This window comes from Papilio polytes, unplaced genomic scaffold (assembly GCF_000836215.1).
Source record: "Papilio polytes unplaced genomic scaffold, Ppol_1.0 DF824135.1, whole genome shotgun sequence".
In the NCBI taxonomy this organism is placed as follows: Eukaryota; Metazoa; Arthropoda; class Insecta; order Lepidoptera; family Papilionidae; genus Papilio; species Papilio polytes.
In genome coordinates this window covers 3,248,343-3,268,624 of record NW_013525069.1, presented here as the reverse complement: position 1 = coordinate 3,268,624, position 20,282 = coordinate 3,248,343, and the positions used below count along the sequence as shown (strand labels likewise).

Below are 20,282 nucleotides of genomic sequence, written 5' to 3'. Positions count from 1 at the left end.
CGCGCTTCGACACGCGTGCACGGTACAACACTAGATTAAAAAAAGCGCGCTCAAATACGTAAATAGTAATGTTGGTTAATTAATTTTTAATCGATGTAAATCAAATAAAAAAAGAATCGATATAAATGTGGTGTAATAGATATGGTGGGTACAGTTAGCTAGTGTAGAATTGTGACTTAATTGAAAAAAATTAAAAACACTTTTAATATTAAATAACAAGTAAGTACCAAAACTAATGTGTTACTGAATTTAATGCCTGGAATAATACATCTTTAATTTTCTCTCAACGCCCACCATGTGTTAGTTACCAGGATTTTCCAAAAGACAATCGGTCAATATATGAAAGAGGTGATAACGAAAAGTTTGCATATTACTCAGAAAAAAAGATAACGGCTTAAGAAACACAATCATATTAATAATTCATCTTTTAAGGTGGTTATCGCAACATATTTTATCTTACTAGGCACCAAAATCATCATTATTTAAGGACTTTAGGCACTACAGTTATCATATGGAGCAATTGCCTTTCTTCTGTATGTTTAATCATATTCACATACTTCCTAAACCTAAAAAAATACAATGTATTAAAACCTGGCAATCTACCACATAGTGTACTAATTCGGGACTATTCTTGGCAAGCCACCCTCCCTGTTCATAACCTACCTCACATCTGTTACAGTTCCTCATGCTATTAATAATTAAAATATAATTACAATATTTTGAACGACAACATTACAGTCGTCCTTAATTGTATAATTCAATTATTTGAAATAATAATTGCCTGATCTCGTTTTTTTATTTTAAATTACATTTCGTCCGCGACTCCGTCCGCGTGGAATTAAAAAAAAAACACAAGTATGTATCCTCTACGTCTATGCCAAATTTCACTGAGATACGTTCAGTCGTTTAGGCTACAAACTTTAACAAATATCCATCCATTTAAACTTTCGCATTTATAATATTAGTAAGATAGAGAAAACATTTTAAAAATAGTATATTAAATCGAAATGTAGAGACGAAATATGATTTATTATGTAAATATGGCATGACCTAGACAGTTTAATCTGACGATCATTTCGATCGATATCAAGCTCAGACTGAAATAAAACTAAAATTTTAATGTATCATTTAAGTCCACAGCCAGAGTTACTTATCTTAACATTCCTCTAGTCTAGTTAAATATAATTAAAACTAAATAAATAGTCTCCGTACTCGACACATTAAAAATGTATGAACATTTTATACTGTTTCGCAATATCTTGATATCTTACTTAAGTTTCCAAATCAAACCTGTTGGATTGTAAATTACTTAGCATATTTAGAGATAACGTTATAAAGGGCCACTAAGCAAGGTTATGGAAGTTTTTGAATTAGATCAATGTGGCACGTGCTAGCAATTCTACATAATCTACATTTAATTTTATAAAATGTAATCAAATTACCACTTAACAGTTAAAAGTAATTCATTAAAACATGTTTAAAGGAATAATATTGTTTAGCATTTACGCCGTCTTCCGTGTGAATTTTAATATAGGTCGTTTCTAAAATAAAACTCACAAAAATAGCATTGATATAGTTGTAACTCAAATCTACATTTCTATCTTCTTTCTGCGTTTCAACTGCGTAGATTAAAGGTTGGCAGTGCATTCAGAATTCCAGATGTCTAAAGGTAGAGGTCGCTTTCCTGCTTCTGAGATTTCAGATGACCGAATGTTCATTTACCATCTAATGATATAAAAATAAATAGTTTATTGAATCCAAAGCCTTGAGTACAGAATCAAAGTCACACTTGACAGATATGTAACCATTGTTTTGTCGCCTTTTTTAAAATAAGGCCGATTTAGAGATTCTATGCCTGCTCACAATCATATATGCATGACCGAAATTCATACATCGTAGACTAATTACTCAAGTGTTTAAAAATCATATTCATTAAAAAACATATCTTGCACCGACACTTTTGTTTGGCAACGTATTTTCCCAGACCGAAAAAGGTTGGGTCGAGATAACGACTTGCAAAAGAATGAACTATTTCCCATGACAAGGATATATGACAAAATAAATAGTACATACAACGTTGCACCAACGTGACTCGGAAAATTACTTCATTTACATCTATTGTAAAAGGAGTAGCTGTAATAACAATACAAAAAGTGTCCTCGTATATGCGGCTAAGTTAACATTATCACGTTATCATTAACAAACATTTCATTTATCATCATCATCATCACCAGCTCACTATATGTCCCCACCGAGGGGCTCGGAGCCTACCCTAAAGTTAGAGTGACTAGGCCATAGTCAACTACGCTGGCCAAGTGCGGGTTGGTTGACTTCACACATATCTTTGAATTTCTTCGCCGATATGTGCAGGTTGCATCACGATGTTTTCCTTCACCGTAAGAACGTCGGGTAAATTATGTACATATGAAAATTCGAAAAATCGAAAATCACATTGGTACATGGCGGCGGGATTCGAACCCAAGACCTCTAGATTACAAGTCAAGTGCTTAAACCACTGAGCCACCGACGCTCATACAGAGCCCTAAATACTTTATCAAAGTCGAAAAATATGACGATAATCTCCAATTGAATCATTAAAATAATTCAAGAAAACTCATTTGAGTTTTGATTTTTTATTCATAAACATTTTTCTATTCGTGTAAATTATGCAGCAATCATTACACAGATGCGGTATTTAGTGAAGGGAAAATAAATAACGCGTATTCCTCGTTTTCTAAAGCCGTGACTTCTTAACTGCGCGCACGCGCGTGCGATCGGGCGAGCAGTATCCGCACTCCGATCACGAAGAATATTATTTTATTTGTTTAAAATGCATTATTTTAATATATAACTAGTCTTTTACAAAAAATCTTTAAAAGAAACATCTCAATAAATTTGTTAGTTAAAGAGCGTAAAGAGCCTAGGTCATCAGAAATTGTGTGTACTAGTCTGCCCACCCTGTCGCTGTCTTTATTTTTCTTATTAGCAGTATTAGTTGGTTGCATAAATAACATTTACGTGTGAATTGACAAGGGAGGGGGGCGAGGAATATTCGCAATAGATCAACCGTCTGACACTTGGGAAGGTCAAGATCGAACCTGTCACGTATGTGTCTAATACAACAAGTAAAACTAAACAACGTTATAAAGTATTTCGCAATGTAATTTATCACGTGTCAGTTAAACTTACCATTGGAATTCACTCTTACAAAGCATCGATAATCGAATAAATTTGAATGTTCTTAATGGAAATAAATTCGTTATTTATGATAATTACACATTGATGTAATTATCTAAGACAGGATACAGATTATACCACGAATTTTTTAGTTTTATATAACCTTAAAGGCCTGTCCCACCACTGGCTGATAGAACCTCAGATATTTCCATCACACATGTTACACGTTGGTTTGTTATTAGACAATTTACAATTTGGTGGGACAGGCCCTTAACAAACAAAAATAATTGATAACATAAGGTTAACAAACCCTTTATACGCCGCAAGGGTCAATTTAACACGCTAACCCAACACTCACTGTAGATTATTTTAAAGTTAATTGATTTAAATTTATGTGTGTATATGTTTCTTGCAAAATGTGGAAAGTGCTTTACATGTTTTGTCTATTGTATTTACACTATTTAAGTGCTAATTGTGAGTGAAGTAACGTTTAACTACATACCAACGTAAACAATGTTTATAGTAATTTAAATAATTATTTAACAAATGATACTTATGAAGAAAGTATGGATGGATTGTGTGAAATATGCTTAAGAAGGGAGTGGATTCAGATATGACGGTTGATAGAAATGTATGGAAGAGCAGCACATACTGTGCCCTCTGTAGTGTTTAGGGCAAGTTGATGATGACTCTTATGAAGAAAGAATTGTAATTTTTAATAAGCTAAATAATAAAAGTAAAGTAATCATCTTACTCATCTTCGTGGTTGCAACGTCAAGCCTGTATTTTTATTATTAACATGCATTCAATTTCATCTGAGATATAACGCCGGGTACAAACAACTTATTCTTGATACAAAAGTAACCTTGTAACTTAATTATATTTATCTCGCCTTTCAATTCCGGGTAATCCTAGGATTCGAATTAAACTGGGACATATATTTTTTTATTTTTATGATGTATTTCTCATTCAATATTATTCTGAATGACAATAAAAACTTCTATTAAATAATGCCCTTACCATAAACTAATAAGTAAATAACCTACATATCGTAATAAATACAAAAGTATATCGACTTACATGATATTAATAAATATCTTGATTTACATAGAACGACATAAAATTAACTTGATAAATAATTTTTATCTATCGTCTAGTTGTAAAATATAATTTATTTATTTGTTCACAGAATCAATGCATCGAAATTGAATTAAGAAGCTTACTAGTCAATTGGCACTGTACTTATTAGTGATAACATAATTAGAAGAGATGACGCAGTTATCTTGGGGACAGAAGGCCGGTTGCTTCTACGGAGCACTTAAGCCAGGGGAGGAAAGACCAGAGTTATTCGCAAGATCATGGCTTGGCCTCTGGGCTGTGTACTGGCGTGTACCCATCTTTATATGGTCTCTCATCACAATAACCTGGTCTACTGCAGCGTTCTGGGGCTCCGTAAACAAATATATGCTGTATATGACACACTGGGGGTTACTACTTATACTAGTGGAATCCTTCTTCGGCGTTATCGTTGCACTCAAAGAAGATCGTTTTTTACCAGGTATTGTTTTATTATTTTGTTTTTTTTTTTTTTATTTCAAGTGTAGTTCAAGTTCAAGGTTAGAGGTTAACGATCAGTTTGTACATTCTTCTTATCTGTTTATTGACTAATTAATTAACAATAGATGATTTCTCATCTTTCCTCCTTATCGGATTGTATGTGTTAATAAATTATGAATTTCAGTCCTGTAATTTATTTTTAGTAGAACTAGAAATATTTATGTTGTCTGTGCGTTTTACAAAGTTCGTTATAAAGCTAAGATCTTAAAATCGGATCAATCTCAAACATTTTAATTAAAACGATAATAAAACCTGCTTAATAAATTAAAATGAGACGTAAATTGAAACATAAAAATATGCAACTATAAAAACTAAGTTTGGTAACCACAAATCACTACTATTTTACTGTTTTCGAGCTAGAAACAACATTCATTATAAATCTTGTTGACACTATAAATAATCTTAGCACAAACTGTTTAAAAATTTAAAATAACACTTCTGTCAACTCCAACTTAGATATCTTGGACCAACAATAGGTGATTTAAGTTGAATAATTTGATATGTTATGGTCATATTGACCATAGATGAATGTTAAGCAATCTAAAAGTGTTGTCTATGACCCTGTGGCTGATGTCATACATATGTTACTATTATTTGGTAATGAGCGGTTGCAACATTTACATCTCACGTTTATCAATAGCACGTGTTTGCGCTTGCGACATATTATTAAGGTTAAACTCGAGATGTTCCTTTGTGTGGATGAAATGTAAATATTGTACATAAACGTCAAAGATCATGACCATTTATGAATGCATATAGATTTTCTTCCAATTGTACAGACCTTTTCTGCAATGAATCTATCAATTACCTATGCTCTTTTTCTTCAGAACAAAGTTAAATTAAAAGTTGAGGTGCTTTTTCATTTTAAAAACAAAGATTTTAGTTCTTAACCCAAGATAAAATTTTTTTAATTACACCAACGTCTAGGTATACCAGAGCCAATTCACACTGACGCCACGACACCTGATTACGGAAGTTTTGTTGGATCTTTGAAGAATGAGAGTGAGTAAATTCAAAGGGAAAACTTTAAATAGTTTATTACAAAGGTCATCGCGTTTCCATTTAACTTCGCTTACCAGGTCATTGAACTAAACACATTGGTGATGGATATTACTTCATAGAACTAAACAAAGAAAACAATGGTCCCACCGTAACACAAATGCTTATTGCTAAAAGCTATTGACTAATTCTGCTTTCAAATCAACAATAACAATCGATAGTTGAAAACAATATAATCGATTATTCTTTTAATTGATTGACTTTGTTTTCCATACTAATATTATAAAGAGGAAAGATTAGTATTTTTGTATGTATTGAAATAACTCAAAAACTACTGGGTCGATTTCAAAAATTCTTTTACCATTAGAAAGCTACATTATCGATGATAAGCAAAGGCTATATTATTAAAATTCACGTGGACGAAGTCGCGAGCAACAGCTAGTAATTTATATTTCAAATAAGGTAATAAAAACCTCCTGATAAGGAAGTAAACGTCAATGAAAGATTTTGAAATATAACCTCTAATATTATGTGTAAAGTCAAGGACATCAGAGTCAGCCAAGTTCAGCATAATCACGTAACTCCACGCACCACGCAGAATACGTTATGCAAACAGATTATATTCGCGATGTTTTTAGTAATACTAAAATAATATTTTCTACCAATTTCTACCAGTAATTCTACACTTACTGCTAGATTCTCAGACATTAATCAGTCAAAATTATGGACTGATTCATTCACGCACTTAAAATCAAATACATTTTCGCCTCCTTTCAGTTCAACTCTATAATCACTAGCTCTAAACGACCAAATACTATAATATAGTTTGCATGTTTATGCAAAATATTGTGTGTCTCAATTAGTTGCTTTATATGGCAATAAAACGAGCCAAACAGCTTCCTTGACATTATTATCTAAAAAGCACAAGGTTGCTAAAATTGTAAAACATACTATCATCGCGTATATTTTTCAAAACTCTTCCTTCGTGATGAAATCTGTCAAGACGTAGTTGGTTTTAATCCATCAAACAGATGAAGTAAAACGGTCAGTAAACAAGCGAGATGTCTTGACTGTCGGTTTAATTATGAGCTGTGTACTGGGTTTTCCCCATTATAAAGCAAGCAAATAATAAAGTGGTTTCTGAACATTCCCGCGATTGAAAAAATAGAAAAAAATGACCATTAAATATAAAAATAATACGATGTGACAACCGCATTTAGAAATATTAGTGCAAAAAAACTGAAAGCAAGTGCAACATTTTAATTAATTAAAATTTTCATATTGTAATCTATAATATATAGAAAATGTTTTTGTATATTTGTATGTAACATTGATAACACAGACTATGTTTTTTACATTTACATTTTAATTAGAGAACAGAATCGCGAACAAAAAACTAGTCATTAATGAAGATGAACTGTTTCTCAACGTTCGCGGAAATACGATTTCGTAACTCATTGTTTTCAATAAAATGTTTCCAGATTGTTCACTACTAGCTAATAAACTATGATTATTCTTTTATCTATACTATTTATAAAAATCATTTTCTCACTTCAATATAAAAGAAAAGCTTACTACAAATATAACAATGGTGACCATACATTATTTATGAATTTCAGTATATAAAATTAAACGAATTTTCGCAGTATTGGCAATGTCAGAGTAATTTAAACAATCAGAAAGATTATGTATTGAAAGAGCATTAACTGTTTACATGAGACAAACTGTGAGACATGAGACTTCATAATCAAGTAAGAAATTTTAAAATCATCCAAAACATTAACTGCAGCCTGTAAAACAAATGAAGAATTAATTTTCATTAATATTCGGAAATCTTCAATTTATCCATATTATACAATTTACAATACCAATTATGCAAATTAAAACAAAGCAATAAAACTAAATCTAAATGAACTTGTGTGCATGTCATAGGATAAATAAGACAATGTGTACTAATAATCTTAACATTTGTAGACATTACCTTGATTGTTAACGTCCTTGTACATGACCATTCCAAGGTGTTTGCATAACCCCGATACGTTACGAGTTCAAGGAACCATCCTTGCCGAATTCATTGTGTATTACAATTGTTATATCAAAACGTAATTAGTATGCGGTCGCAGAATTTAAACACGTTACAAACCGGCTGTACACAAAGGTTATTGCACTTTTGCACTTTTGAATTTAAGATGCATACAGTTAGAGGTTTGTCATATTTCAATTATATACAAAGAGAATAAGCATCAAGACAGGTCAATATGTAAAAAGAAATTATAGGAAGCTACTCTAGGCATTTTATATTTGTTTTATGGTATTTGCCATGTTAACTCTATGGACTTCAGTTGGTCAATTCCTAACATCCACAAGTTTTTCACCGAGTGATTTCTCACGTATAACCTTTTAATACTTTTCATCGCGCTTGAATAAAGAACTCAAGGCATTGTTGACTAAATTCTTTCCGTTTGGCTCGTTCTCTTCACCTTGCTAAAACACAATGTTCTTTTTTACCATTAACCTAGGTTTTATTTAATACTGGTGTCGGGAATATGGATTAATGTTAAAAAAATGACAAACTAATCAAAATTATTTCGTAGTTTAGTTTCTTTGTTTTTGTTCCTTTTTACCCGATTGATGAAGAGGTTAGTGTTTTTTTTTTCATTTTTAATTTATTTTTCTTAATGTGTGAATTTTCTTTAGATACGAAATCTGAGTTCCCCTGGTACGTGAAAGTGTATTGGGTATTGTACAACATCACCATTCCTGTTGCCTTCCTCATCACCGTCTTCTACTGGTCAATACTAAATACTGGTAAGTATTTTCTATCATACTATAATATTGTCTTAATACTATTAGATTTTTCGTAGTTTGGTTTCACGATACTACTTTCGTAGCACGTCGTTAACCTAGCATTTAAACATTTATGATCTCTGGCGCTAGATATCTAAATTAGGTTACCAGTTTAAATACGGAGATAAAAATTAAACCAAACTATTTTTATATGTGTAGAATACCACACATTAGTAAGTAGTAATTACTTTGAACCGACTACCAAAAGGGGTTATCAATTCCTTTGTATGTTTTTATGTGTTAAGGAAATGTTCCTTTCCATATTTTTAGTATCATGTTTGTTCCAGCTATAAAAAAAGTTAACTACGCTCCGAACCCGACACTCGACGTAATGTTACACGGTGTCAACAGCCTGGTAATGTTAACTGAGTTGGTTCTGTCGGCGCATCCCAGCCGATTGCTCCATGTAATGCAACCGCTGTACTTTGGAATCGTATATTTGATATTCACCATTGTATACTACGACGCGGGAGGGCTTGATCCGTAAGTTACTTATTTATCTTTGGGATTAAAAGACAATTATCTATTACTAACAAGGCATAAATAAAAATTAAAATAGTTGAATTAATGTAACCACGGATTTTTGAACTATAATTATTCAATCGAGTATTAGGAATATTTTATACTGTTACTTATAAAAGTACTAAATGAAGTATCGACACATTTAAATAAGTCGACAGCCTTCAACATAATCGTAATAAACCTTTAACGTCTAAAATATATTATTATTGAGTATTTTTTAATCTTGTTTTTACGGGAAAAAATCAAGGGTAACAAACGCAAGCAGCCACTAAATGAAATTTAATTATTATAATACACAATGTAAGGTTTGAAATGTTGATTTAACGATCAATATCTACATAATTTCCTCTAGAATTAATTTTAACTGCTTGTTGCAAATTGTTACCGGAAATCGTAAATTTATTGTTGCAGCTAATCACATGTTAGAAATGTATTACATTGATTTTCTATTTATGTACATCACTAAAGTACCAATATAACCGATAAATATACGATAGCACTAAAAAAGAAAATATTTTAGGGTGCAAATATTCTTTCCGCCTCGAATACACCATTACCCAAGTACGAGAATCGCTAGGATCGAAATAACAAATGCAACCTATAAATAAAAAATGTGTATCGAGTATTAAATTCATAAGTAAAAAGAAATCGTAAATAGTTATCCCCCAATTAGTCAAAATTCTAAAAGGTGTTAAATCCTCATAATTCTGTTATAGTGTACATAACGAACACTAAAATAGAATTATTATTTTATCATGACTTTTGTAATTAAAACACCTTTAAAGTTCTTTGCACTCACATATAATATACTGCAGGCTTATCAAACAATGTCATTGTGTTGGTGCGCCTTATACAAAAGCAAAGGTATACATTGGAGCGTGTTGCGCGTGCGCAGACCTTTGGCTGTGACACAAATATTGTTCTAAGAACGTGAGCTCACATAAGTGGCATCTCAAGTTTGTATTGACTGTAGGCTACAAGTGTTTGTACCATGCGTCCTGATTTCCACTCGTAAATTGTAAAGCTAAGAATTCGCTGTAGTAAATAACAACTTATACATAAACGCTTAAAGAACCTGACTGTTAAGCAACACGGCCCTCATCTAAAGTCCAAAACATGGCAAAATGTTAGCCTGCTCAATTCAGTCAGTGTAAAATTAAATCATTAACGACATACGTAAAATAATTTAAAACCACGACATACAGAGAATCTTCATTATAATAAAGAAGTATTAAATGTAAATGTACAAAAAAGTTGCATCGTTAGATAAATTTACAACAGATTATAAAAGGATTTTCTGTGTAATCGGTAATCATCACAATGTTGTTAGACAAAACAACAAAGATTATTTGATAACCTTGTTTTGTTTTAGGCGACATTATCGAGTCAAGGTAATAAGTATAATCGGTTCGATCACCTGACATTGCCTGCGCTTACGCCTGCGCCTCCTCGAACAGTTTTCGCATACTAAACAGTTAACAGTCAGAATAAACGACCATCTTAAAGGTCGCCTACTTTTTTAACTAGAGTGAGGGACATCACATCTGTGAACTGAGTCATTTCATGTCTTTCTTAAAATTAAATAGACAATAATGTATAGGGAATTATTCAAAATTGACACATAGATATCTGATTATTTTGGAATGTTTATGTTATTAAGTGAATTTCTTACATTTAGACGCAGCTTCTATAACTTTTACCCTTATGAGAACAGTACGTAAAATGCTCTCATTCAATTGATGTTAGTTTCAATGCCAATCAAGTAAGGAGAGTCTAACAAAAGATTTAATTCTTTATACTGGTTCACACTACCGAAGCGGATTAGATAACATTAAATTATTGCCACATTATCTGAGGAATGATGGCTTTAAAAATTCCATAAGTAAAAATTCATTAATTTAAACAACTTTTAACAGAAAGATCTCGTCATCTGATACAGATTAAATTTATCTACATCTATGAATAATATTCACTATTCAGCATATTTTCATCGTTTATTATTACATTATTATGGTGGAACTAGTTTGTATAATCTAGATTTTATATTATTGTACAATTTATATGAATTCAGATATTACTTTCCGTATAATTATGCATAATTTTTTCACTACTGCTGTTTTTATAGTTTCATAAATGATATTTTTACTGTGTTATTTCAAGTTATTTGCAGTGTTCATGGTGACTGATACGTTATAATAAAATCAGTTGGCAACGAAATTCTATATGTATCCGATGCTTTCTAAGCATAAATCTCGCCGCTTGTTTTTTTATGATATAGAAGTTTAAACTTCGGCCGAGATAATTTAGGTTTAAACAAATATTATTGGAGTTTATGTTGGACAAGTTGTTGTTATTTTCGACTAAATGCCATTAAATATTGTTAAGAATAATATTGATGTACCTGTTATGCTAACGATACGGCACATTATTAGTTGATTATTTTAAAATCAACGCGTCTCGGAGCGGTTAACCTCGAACAATCTTAATGTCCATCTAAAAAAATCTCACCGCGAACTTATAAATAATCAATTACGTGAACGAAACCTTTTTAAGCCATAATTATCGATAGTATTATTGCCTAAAAATTTATATTTGTATTAACTTCATGTGTAGCATTTATTTAAATGTAATTAAATACACTATTTTTTTAATTAATATATTCTTTAAAAAATAATACAAAGCCGACGTTTTACTATTGCCTAAAATTCTTTTTAAAAATGTTATCCGGACTACTATCTATATAGTATGTGTTTCATTGATAAAAAAAATTAAAGGTTGACAATGAAATCATCAATTACTGTGTTAATACTTTTATTTAGTGTCCGTTAGCGTACAAACAAATCTGTCATTATAAGACATGCTGGATCTTTCTATTAAAAACAGACATTTATAAACATAATTATTCTCCCGAAGCAGAAGATTCGTACGGTGTTAGTTTTTTTTTGTTCTCTTAAATGTATTAACCCCACTTTTTGTAATAAACGAATTTCTTTCCTTCTTTCTTTCTTGATAATAATTCTATACATAATATTTTCCAGTTGGGGCCACGTATTCATCTACCCTGTCATCGACTGGTCTAAACCGGAACAGACGTTGGTGGTTGCCTCTCTCACGGGCCTGTTCCTTGCCCTCATGCATATACTGACCGTTGGTGTGGCGACATCACGAGACATTATAGCCAGACGGTGTCGTAGAGCACCTAATGGATTATACAACGATGGATTCGAAGCTTAATGTCGATGCTTAGGAAGAATCGAGATGTAAAACCATGCATCGGTACAATCGAATCGATTGAAAGAATCGCCACAAGATGATGATAAAGTTATTGCCGTGGAAGTGAGGACTTCCTTGGTTATTCCTATTCGAACATTTGGATTTTTATTGGAGACTGTTATAATTTGACATTAATGTGTCGTGACGTATCTTTGACTCAAAAGGACTTGTTTGTTTATAAGATTTTTATAAAATGTTTCAGATATTTTGTACTACCTTGTACTAAATACGCATGTAACATGTTTACTGTTAACAAAATTGTAAGTGAAATATAATCTAGTGAATTGTTATAAGCTTTATCATTATTTAGTTCAAAATAGAAATGTAAAGTGTTAAGAAACTGATATTTGTGTAAAGTTTTGTGTAATAAAGCAAACTGTGATGGTTGTCCTATTTTAGTAAAATAAATGATTACTGACGAATTGCACATTGTTTGTCTACCTATACACTTGAATAGTATGCTTTTAAGTAGAAACTAGTAGTAGAAGTGCCCCTTCTAAAACAAAGTCAATACCCATTAGTGATTAAGAAAAACATTGTTACACCTAGTTATACCTTTTTTGTACCTACTGTCTTCTACTGCTTTTTTTATAATATAAAGTGGCAAACGAGCAAGAGGCCACCTGAATCCACCATAATGGAAAGCGACCGCTGCCCATAGACATCCGCAATTGCAGATGCGTTGCCTACACTTAATGGACGGAGGAGGAGACGCACATAAAGAGGACATTTCTCCTTCCTAAGCAGACGCTTATTGGAGGAGACCCTCCACCGCCAAATCCACTTTTCCTTCCCATCCTCGCCTTTTAAGAAAAGGGTGGATTGGGAAAGGGATTAAAATTGTTTCTTTTCTATATTCCAGAATAAAAATGCTAACATTGAATTATGTAGAGAATATCTGTGGGAAGTTACTGAATTAGCACTTAAAAGCAACTTTAACGCCTTTTTCTAGCTTATAGTTGAAGAATACTGTCGTAGACTGTTGTTTCTACTTTCTACATGCAAATGAAACATTATTTTAAAACGTAAGTCACGATGACAGTTTTTTTTTTAAATAATTGCAAACTTATAACTTTATCAATATTTAATCTAGCAAATGATAAGAAACTAGACGATTTGCGGGCACAGTACTGACTCACATCGACACAAGTTCAGTCAATACACGCGGTTTTCAGTCTGTACAGTGTAGTCGCAAATGGGTGTAATTAAAGATTATTTTAAATATCAACTACAATGGCAAATGTTTATGTTGGAGCACGAAGATGTTTCCGAATTCTACTTGAGCCCTTTCCAGAGGAACCGTTCAGCTGTGCCCTTACTCTTTGTAAGGACGATCATATGCCTGGGTAGTATCGGAATATTGATATCGTCTGTGATTTATGACATCATGCCTTTTGGCTATTGGCCTACATTTTTAACTCATTGGGGATTAGTTTTGAATACAATTGCAGCTGCTTTCGGAGTTATTGTGTCCGCTAGAGCATATCTACGTGGACCCATCGGTAAGTTTGTTTTTTCGCTAATTATTTAATGTTAGAAGATATAGCCCACGTGGGTTTATAAGGACTTTATGTCCGGGTTCGATAGGCTTAATATTATTAATGACGACGATTAGATGTTATTGAATACCACTCAGAAGAGATTAGACAGTAATACTCCTAAATTATCAAATAAAGATAACAATATAGCCGGCGTTAAATTACTACTAAGATAAATTATTGTTTATCAATTAATCTGAGTTTCCTCTGTTGAACGGTAAACCATTAGGCTTACATCGCCGTGCTTTATAAATCTTTATTTGAAATGACATCAGGTTACATCCCTTTTACTAAACGAAAGATTCATAGTCCACTAGACTGAACTGACGAATAAAAAAAAACACAATGCCACTGCGAAGGTTCCATTTTAATGAGAGCGTAAATAATGGCACGAAAGAATTTGTTGGGGAAAATTAATTTCCTATGTACCCAAAGTAGAATCGGAGAATCGTTAACTATCGAATAAGGAAAGGAAAGACTCGAGTATATGCCACATAACTAATATAGGTATGAGATGATCTTGACATGACAGGTTACACTTCGTTTATTTGGTAACAGGGAAGGTGTTCAAAATCAGACGTCTTATGTACATGCTTCTGACAGTACCTATATTAGCATTATGACAAGACGGTTAATACACTGCTGTTAGTTTTCTGGTCTGTATGTGATGTAGACATTTATAGTATAGGTAAAAAGTTCTTAATTCCTTATTCCAGATGCAACATTTGGACTTCCTCGATACGTTAAAATGTATTGGGCTATGACTAACATAGCAACTGTTGTGGCGTTTTTTATTACCGTGTTTTATTGGTCATTTCTAACCGATGAAGGTAAGATGGTTGTTTTAAATCGTTCAATTAATTTAAAGTCAAAAATCTTTACTCCTAATGATAAAAATATAGCAATTTCCAAAACATGAATATTGCATAGCTCAAAAATGTCTTATATCCAAGGGTTGAAACTGTATTTTATCATTTTGGTAAAAGGCATGAGTTTGATTTTAAAGTTAAAAATGGATGAACAATTAATATTTTAACTACAGCACCAGGCGTGATGGTTAGCATGTAGAGCGAACGAATAGTTACTGACGTGCCAAATGCCAGGTGCCAGCTACTATATCTATGTATTTTTGCACAGTCGATGAAAATACTGGCATGAACAAGACGGTAGACGTGTTCATGCACGCGGTGAATACGGTGTTGATGTTGGTACTTCTGCTGTCGTCGCGGCAGCCAATGCATCTGCTGCATGTGTACCAGCCCGTCTCCGTGCCCGTCATCTTCCTCATCTTCAGCGTAATCTACTACTTCGCGGGTGGAACTAACGCAATGTATGTAATTAGTTACAACCATTAAAAATGACAACTTCATATCTATACTTACTATTATAAAGAAGAAAATTTTGTTTGTTTGATTGTAATGAATAGGATCAAAAACTACTGGGCTGATTTTAAACCTCCTTTACCGTTAGAAAGGTAATTTATCTGTGAGTAACATAGGCTATACTTTTTATACATACATTACGAACTTACAGAACTCATGGATAAAGTGAAATAGTTTTGTTTAGCTGCCGGATTGACCTTCTTTTATCTTTTACCTCTTCACAGTTTAATAAGTGAATAGTAAAGTAATATTTTCTTTTTCCAGTACGGGAGGCTCATACATATACCCACCGCTGGACTGGTCGCAGCCTGGCATTGCGATGATAACAGTGGCACTCTCTTTGGTCCTTTTAATCGTGTTGCATGCGGTATGCGTGCTGCTGACACTCGGAAGAGATGTCCTCGGTCGTCGGTTACTAAGAGATAACAATTATCCTGTAACCGTTGGCAACTACGGTAACTTTAAATCCCCGTAAGATCTGTAATGGAACTGCCATGGAGTAAGAAAAGTACGAATGAAAGATCTATCAATACAATTTAAATGATGCCTTTATGGACCGTCTATGACGCCGGTTATAATACGTCTTCTCGATGAAGATTTGTACCGCGCGAAAAGTAAATGTTTTTATTTGTTGAAGTTTCTTTTTAAGCGTCCAGTTGGGTTAGATTAATAAACTATGTTTTTTATATTTTTATAAAATGTCCTTATGTTAAGTAAATTGTTATTTAAAACTCTGTGATATGGAAATTAATTTTAATAAAAATAAAAGTTTATTTCAAAATTCTGCCTTATTAGAAATTAATTTTGGCAATCAATACCTCCTATCCTCCTATAATGGACTCTTTTGAATATTGACAATAACCATAATTTATACTATACTAAAAGTGATATGTAATAAATACATGGTGTTAAGGAATTATAGAAAACATTATCTTCTGTCATTATCCAATCTTAAGATTAACAATTTTCCAACGATTATTGTTTGATACAATTCCCAGTATCATATCACACACGCCCTTTCGTAACGAAACCAACGCGATTTATTTTGGCACTGTAATCGATGTGAGTCAATCCGATAACGTACGTGCGAGTCGTGTGCTATCTCATAGTATAGATACTCTAGTAGTATTCGACTACATTCTGTGTTAAAATGAGTGCTATAAAGAGTTATTTCAAGGAAGAGGGGCAGTTGAGCATGCTCGGATTGGAATGTTCAAAACCTTCATGTTTCTATCTGAGCGTTTGGCAGAGAAACCGCTCGTCGACGCCGCTGTTCATTTGGCGCTCGCTTCTGTTCCTAACGTCGCTTGGTATACTGCTCAGTTCAATGATAATGTACGGCCTCATGGGAAAGTTTGGTTTCTGGTTCATCTACCTAACGCACTGGGGACTCACCCTAAATACAGTCGCAACGGCGATGTCGGCTGTTGTATCTGCGCGGTGTTACTTCTTCGGACCAATTGGTAAGATACAGAAAGTTATTAAAAATCAATAATTATTAAATATTACAAGGTATATTTCAATTTAATCAGGATGTTGAGAAAATCGATTTTGTCTAGGAATCGAGACGCCGCCGGCTGTTTGAGTAACTGTTTATCTTTCGACCTAATTTGCGATTTCGTCCGCTTAACAAGTCGATTTATCATGACTTTTTTACAGATTACATTCATAATAGCCTCCACTGAAAGTAAAGAAATTAATAGTACACCACTGAAAAAAGGAAATAATGCACTGAAATAACCGAGTAATATCTCCTGAAAAATTAATCTAAAGTAATACTTATAATAGATTAATTTAAACTCTTACACAAAAAAGTGTTTTTATGTTGAAGTTTAAAAACGAAACACTAACCACCGAAACATTATCTCACCAAGTAAAATATTTTCAAATTATAATATTTGCTATTCTGTTTTGACAGGCGCAGAATTTGCATTGCCGTGGTATGTAAAAAGTTACTGGGTTTTCTATAACAGTGCAGTGCCCATCGCCTTTCTGATTACCGTGTTTTATTGGACCATACTATACGAAGGTAAGGTATGATGTATCCAAACATAAACCTCTGGTAAATAAATCTAATTCGGGCAAGTATTTTTTATAAAAGATTGAACATAAAAAAATCTTCTAATAATTTCCCTTTTACTCCTAAACCAAGTTAAACTACGTAGCTTGTATTTCTTAACTTATAAGAGTTCAATTCGCAAATCCATTAACCCGTGAGTAGATCATGAGAAAACTTACAATTTGGCTACAAACATTTACCATAATATTTTTAAAATGTAGTATGCGTGACCTCTAACAGAGTTAATAAGAATTTAATGCCTTGTTCGTTCCATTACTCGTTATTGTACCTAACGATATAAACATTATGGTAAGAACATGAATCGACTCAGATATGATGATGGGTATTCGGATAAGAATAATCTTGTTTTGTAAAAATGATTCCTATTACGTAGATTTGTGTAAAAATCTTTGAATGGTGTAACACGTAATGGTGTAAAACCTTTTGATAACAAGAATGGTACATTTTATACCATACGTGTATAGTACACGTATATTGTAAAGTTTGTTGCAGTTGTCTGACAATTGAGATCAAGTAATAGTCTATGAGGTCAATTAATCTATAGACAACAGTTTGATTAAACACAAATAAAAGTGTGAGTTCTTAAACCCTGAATAAATCATATTTACAGTTGTGCCTGTAATAATCCCAGTATATCATTCTTGTTTCATGATTGGGCCGATTCAGCCGGCTACCAAAAAGAATAAAGATTTTTTATTCTTCTGCGTATTTTATGACTGCCAGATATTTTAAAAAATATTAACATTATTAATTGCCCAGTACACATACTGAGTAAACATATAGAAAATGCTTATTCTATTTGTGTTTATACTTAAAAAAAATACTTTTTCTTGCAGCGGGTTTTGAAGAGGAGTTAAACCATGGTCTGGACGTGGCTGTCCATGGTCTGAACTCACTAGTGATGTTCCTCCTATTAGTCTCCGCGTCCCATCCCTCGAGACTACTGCATATTTATCATCCTATGATTTTTGGATTGACTTACGCAGTTTTTGGTGCTGTATATTATCTGGCTGGTGGAGTAGATGCGTGAGTACAAATGGCATGTACATTCATTCATTTTTTAGTCTGAAAGTCTAAACGGAAATTAGATTGAACCTTTTGTATTGATTTTTTCCTTACTTGCTGTTTTATCGTAACGTTAGAGACTTTACCGTAAATTAAATTCCTGTAGTACAGTAAAGATCTACAGTAAAGTAATTCATTAATTTAGTAGTTAATTTATTAAATTATACCTGATAACCGTACACATATGATCGTTGCTATCACAACTCTTCCAATAGACTTCATAATAATCGCCAAAACATTCCACGCTCTGTAAGAACCGGAGGTATGAAGTATTATCATAATATGAAATTAAATTTATAAACATTTTCCTCAAATGCAGAACTAGAAATGTATAAACATAGTCCATGTTAAAATTTTAAACAAACCTCTACATCAAACCAACCAGTAAAATAGAGCATGTTAAACAAATATGATATACGGCGACCTTTTACTATAAATGTAGGTTCTCACTGATACACTTGTATAAAACTTATATCCGCTCTAAGACCGTCTAAAAAAAATAATATTACAATGTCTATAGATTACAATTCAATACACTGTGCACATAGTGGACAATTACAACAATTAATAGAACAATGATAATAAAAGGAGGAAGTGCAACAGCATATCGTAATTTTTCAAACCTTTTGGTGAAGACATATGCTGACGTTTTATATTTTCCAGAAATGGAAATCCGTGGATATACCCGGTGATTAACTGGTCGCAACCGGGCTCAACAATGGCGATGGTGGCGATAACTGGAGTTCTACTTATCGCTCTGCACCTTGCGGTGGTGGGTCTAGCGGCGATACGCGATGCTATCGCCACGAGGGTTATTAGGCGATCCGTCATCACGCATATAGAAGAAGGCATGCCATTGCGCTCACAAACGCAAACGATAACATAGCCAGGAACTTACCGCTTCTTTAAACAGAGAGAGCCGGTTTTTGCATTACCTGGGCGAGATTTCTGCTGCGCCCTAAAATGTAATACAAACCCATACGAAGAAGGCGCCCATTTGCACCTCTGGCTTCTCTTTATGTTAGACGCCCTGGGCAGACGTCCTACCATCTCCTACAGTAACATTGCCGGTACCTGCTGAAATTCCCGATATAAAACATGTTTGGTTTATGTAGCATATTTTTTTGATAGTTTTCTTACAAATGATGTCATGTACATTAAGTTATAAGTCTACATTACTATGAAACTATTGCGTATTAGAATTAAAGATTCAGACACAACCTCTTTGCTGAATTGTTATTAAACACTATTCTGCTTAACGGAAATAAAACGCATATCAGTGCGCGCCCTTGAGTTAGATGCATAAATCCGAGTTGAATGTTAATGTTAGGATTATCGTGTATACTTTAATGTTAGTAAAATAGTTGTTAAGTTCAATATGAGAGTAGTGAAATAAATTATACAATCGTTCTTGTGTTTTTTTTATCCACTGACATAAACAAATGAAATAAATCTTGTTTTTGTTTACCACTCGTGACTATCCAGCATTAAAATGTTATGTAACTTACATAGTTATAACACTTTATTATAGGTTTATACATATTGTTAATTAAAATGCTCGTGTAAGCAATGTTTCTACAATCGTTTACATACATTCTTTGCAAAATTTGACATTGTATGCTTATGCGACTTTATAAAATATACGACTCATATGAAATGTGACTTATTTTCTAAATCTGATATCCGCACCAAGCGAAAGGAATTTTGTAAGATTGAAAGAGTTTTTCTGTAAAAAAGCATGAAGCTATCCTTAAATGTAAAGGAAAGAACTTCCCAAAATAA

The 20,282-nt window shown here is 32.9% G+C and overlaps 3 protein-coding genes across 4 annotated transcripts; all 3 read left to right on the top strand.

Moving 5' to 3' along the window:
* LOC106099374 (protein rolling stone-like) lies at nt 1-12,838 on the top strand. 2 transcript variants are annotated; one of them, XM_013277906.1, is made up of 6 exons: nt 1-219; nt 4,367-4,735; nt 5,722-5,796; nt 8,491-8,601; nt 8,928-9,123; nt 12,201-12,838. In XM_013277906.1, exons 2-6 carry the CDS (start codon nt 4,447-4,449, stop codon nt 12,394-12,396), a joined length of 867 nt encoding a protein of 288 aa, XP_013133360.1. In that variant the 5' UTR covers nt 1-219; nt 4,367-4,446; the 3' UTR covers nt 12,397-12,838. The 2 variants fall into 2 exon arrangements, with proteins under 2 accessions (XP_013133360.1, XP_013133361.1); XM_013277907.1 differs by lacking the exon at nt 5,722-5,796.
* A 741-nt stretch (nt 12,839-13,579) lies between these two features.
* Nucleotides 13,580-16,085, top strand: LOC106099255 (protein rolling stone-like). The gene is made up of 4 exons (XM_013277728.1): nt 13,580-13,937; nt 14,690-14,803; nt 15,111-15,303; nt 15,620-16,085. The coding sequence occupies exons 1-4, from the start codon at nt 13,631-13,633 to the stop codon at nt 15,828-15,830; spliced, it is 825 nt and encodes a 274-aa protein (XP_013133182.1). The 5' UTR covers nt 13,580-13,630; the 3' UTR covers nt 15,831-16,085.
* Nucleotides 16,086-16,431: 346 nt separating this feature from the next.
* Nucleotides 16,432-19,923, top strand: LOC106099251 (protein rolling stone-like). Its single transcript, XM_013277723.1, has 4 exons — nt 16,432-16,818; nt 17,274-17,384; nt 18,272-18,461; nt 19,164-19,923. Exons 1-4 carry the CDS (start codon nt 16,506-16,508, stop codon nt 19,384-19,386), a joined length of 837 nt encoding a protein of 278 aa, XP_013133177.1. The 5' UTR covers nt 16,432-16,505; the 3' UTR covers nt 19,387-19,923.
* Nucleotides 19,924-20,282: the final 359 nt, after the last annotated feature.

Coding starts and splice junctions, on each gene's coding strand:
- LOC106099251 (XM_013277723.1), top strand. CDS start 16,506: ATGAGTGCTATAAAGAGTTATTTCAAGGAAGAGGGGCAGTTGAGCATG. Junction 16,819..17,273: donor TTACTTCTTCGGACCAATTG/GTAAGATACAGA, acceptor CTGTTTTGACAG/GCGCAGAATTTGCATTGCCG. Junction 18,462..19,163: donor CTGGCTGGTGGAGTAGATGC/GTGAGTACAAAT, acceptor TATATTTTCCAG/AAATGGAAATCCGTGGATAT.
- LOC106099374 (XM_013277906.1), top strand. CDS start 4,447: ATGACGCAGTTATCTTGGGGACAGAAGGCCGGTTGCTTCTACGGAGCA. Junction 4,736..5,721: donor AGAAGATCGTTTTTTACCAG/GTATTGTTTTAT, acceptor ACCAACGTCTAG/GTATACCAGAGCCAATTCAC. Junction 8,602..8,927: donor CTGGTCAATACTAAATACTG/GTAAGTATTTTC, acceptor TGTTTGTTCCAG/CTATAAAAAAAGTTAACTAC.
- LOC106099255 (XM_013277728.1), top strand. CDS start 13,631: ATGGGTGTAATTAAAGATTATTTTAAATATCAACTACAATGGCAAATG. Junction 14,804..15,110: donor GTCATTTCTAACCGATGAAG/GTAAGATGGTTG, acceptor ATTTTTGCACAG/TCGATGAAAATACTGGCATG. Junction 15,304..15,619: donor GCGGGTGGAACTAACGCAAT/GTATGTAATTAG, acceptor TTCTTTTTCCAG/TACGGGAGGCTCATACATAT.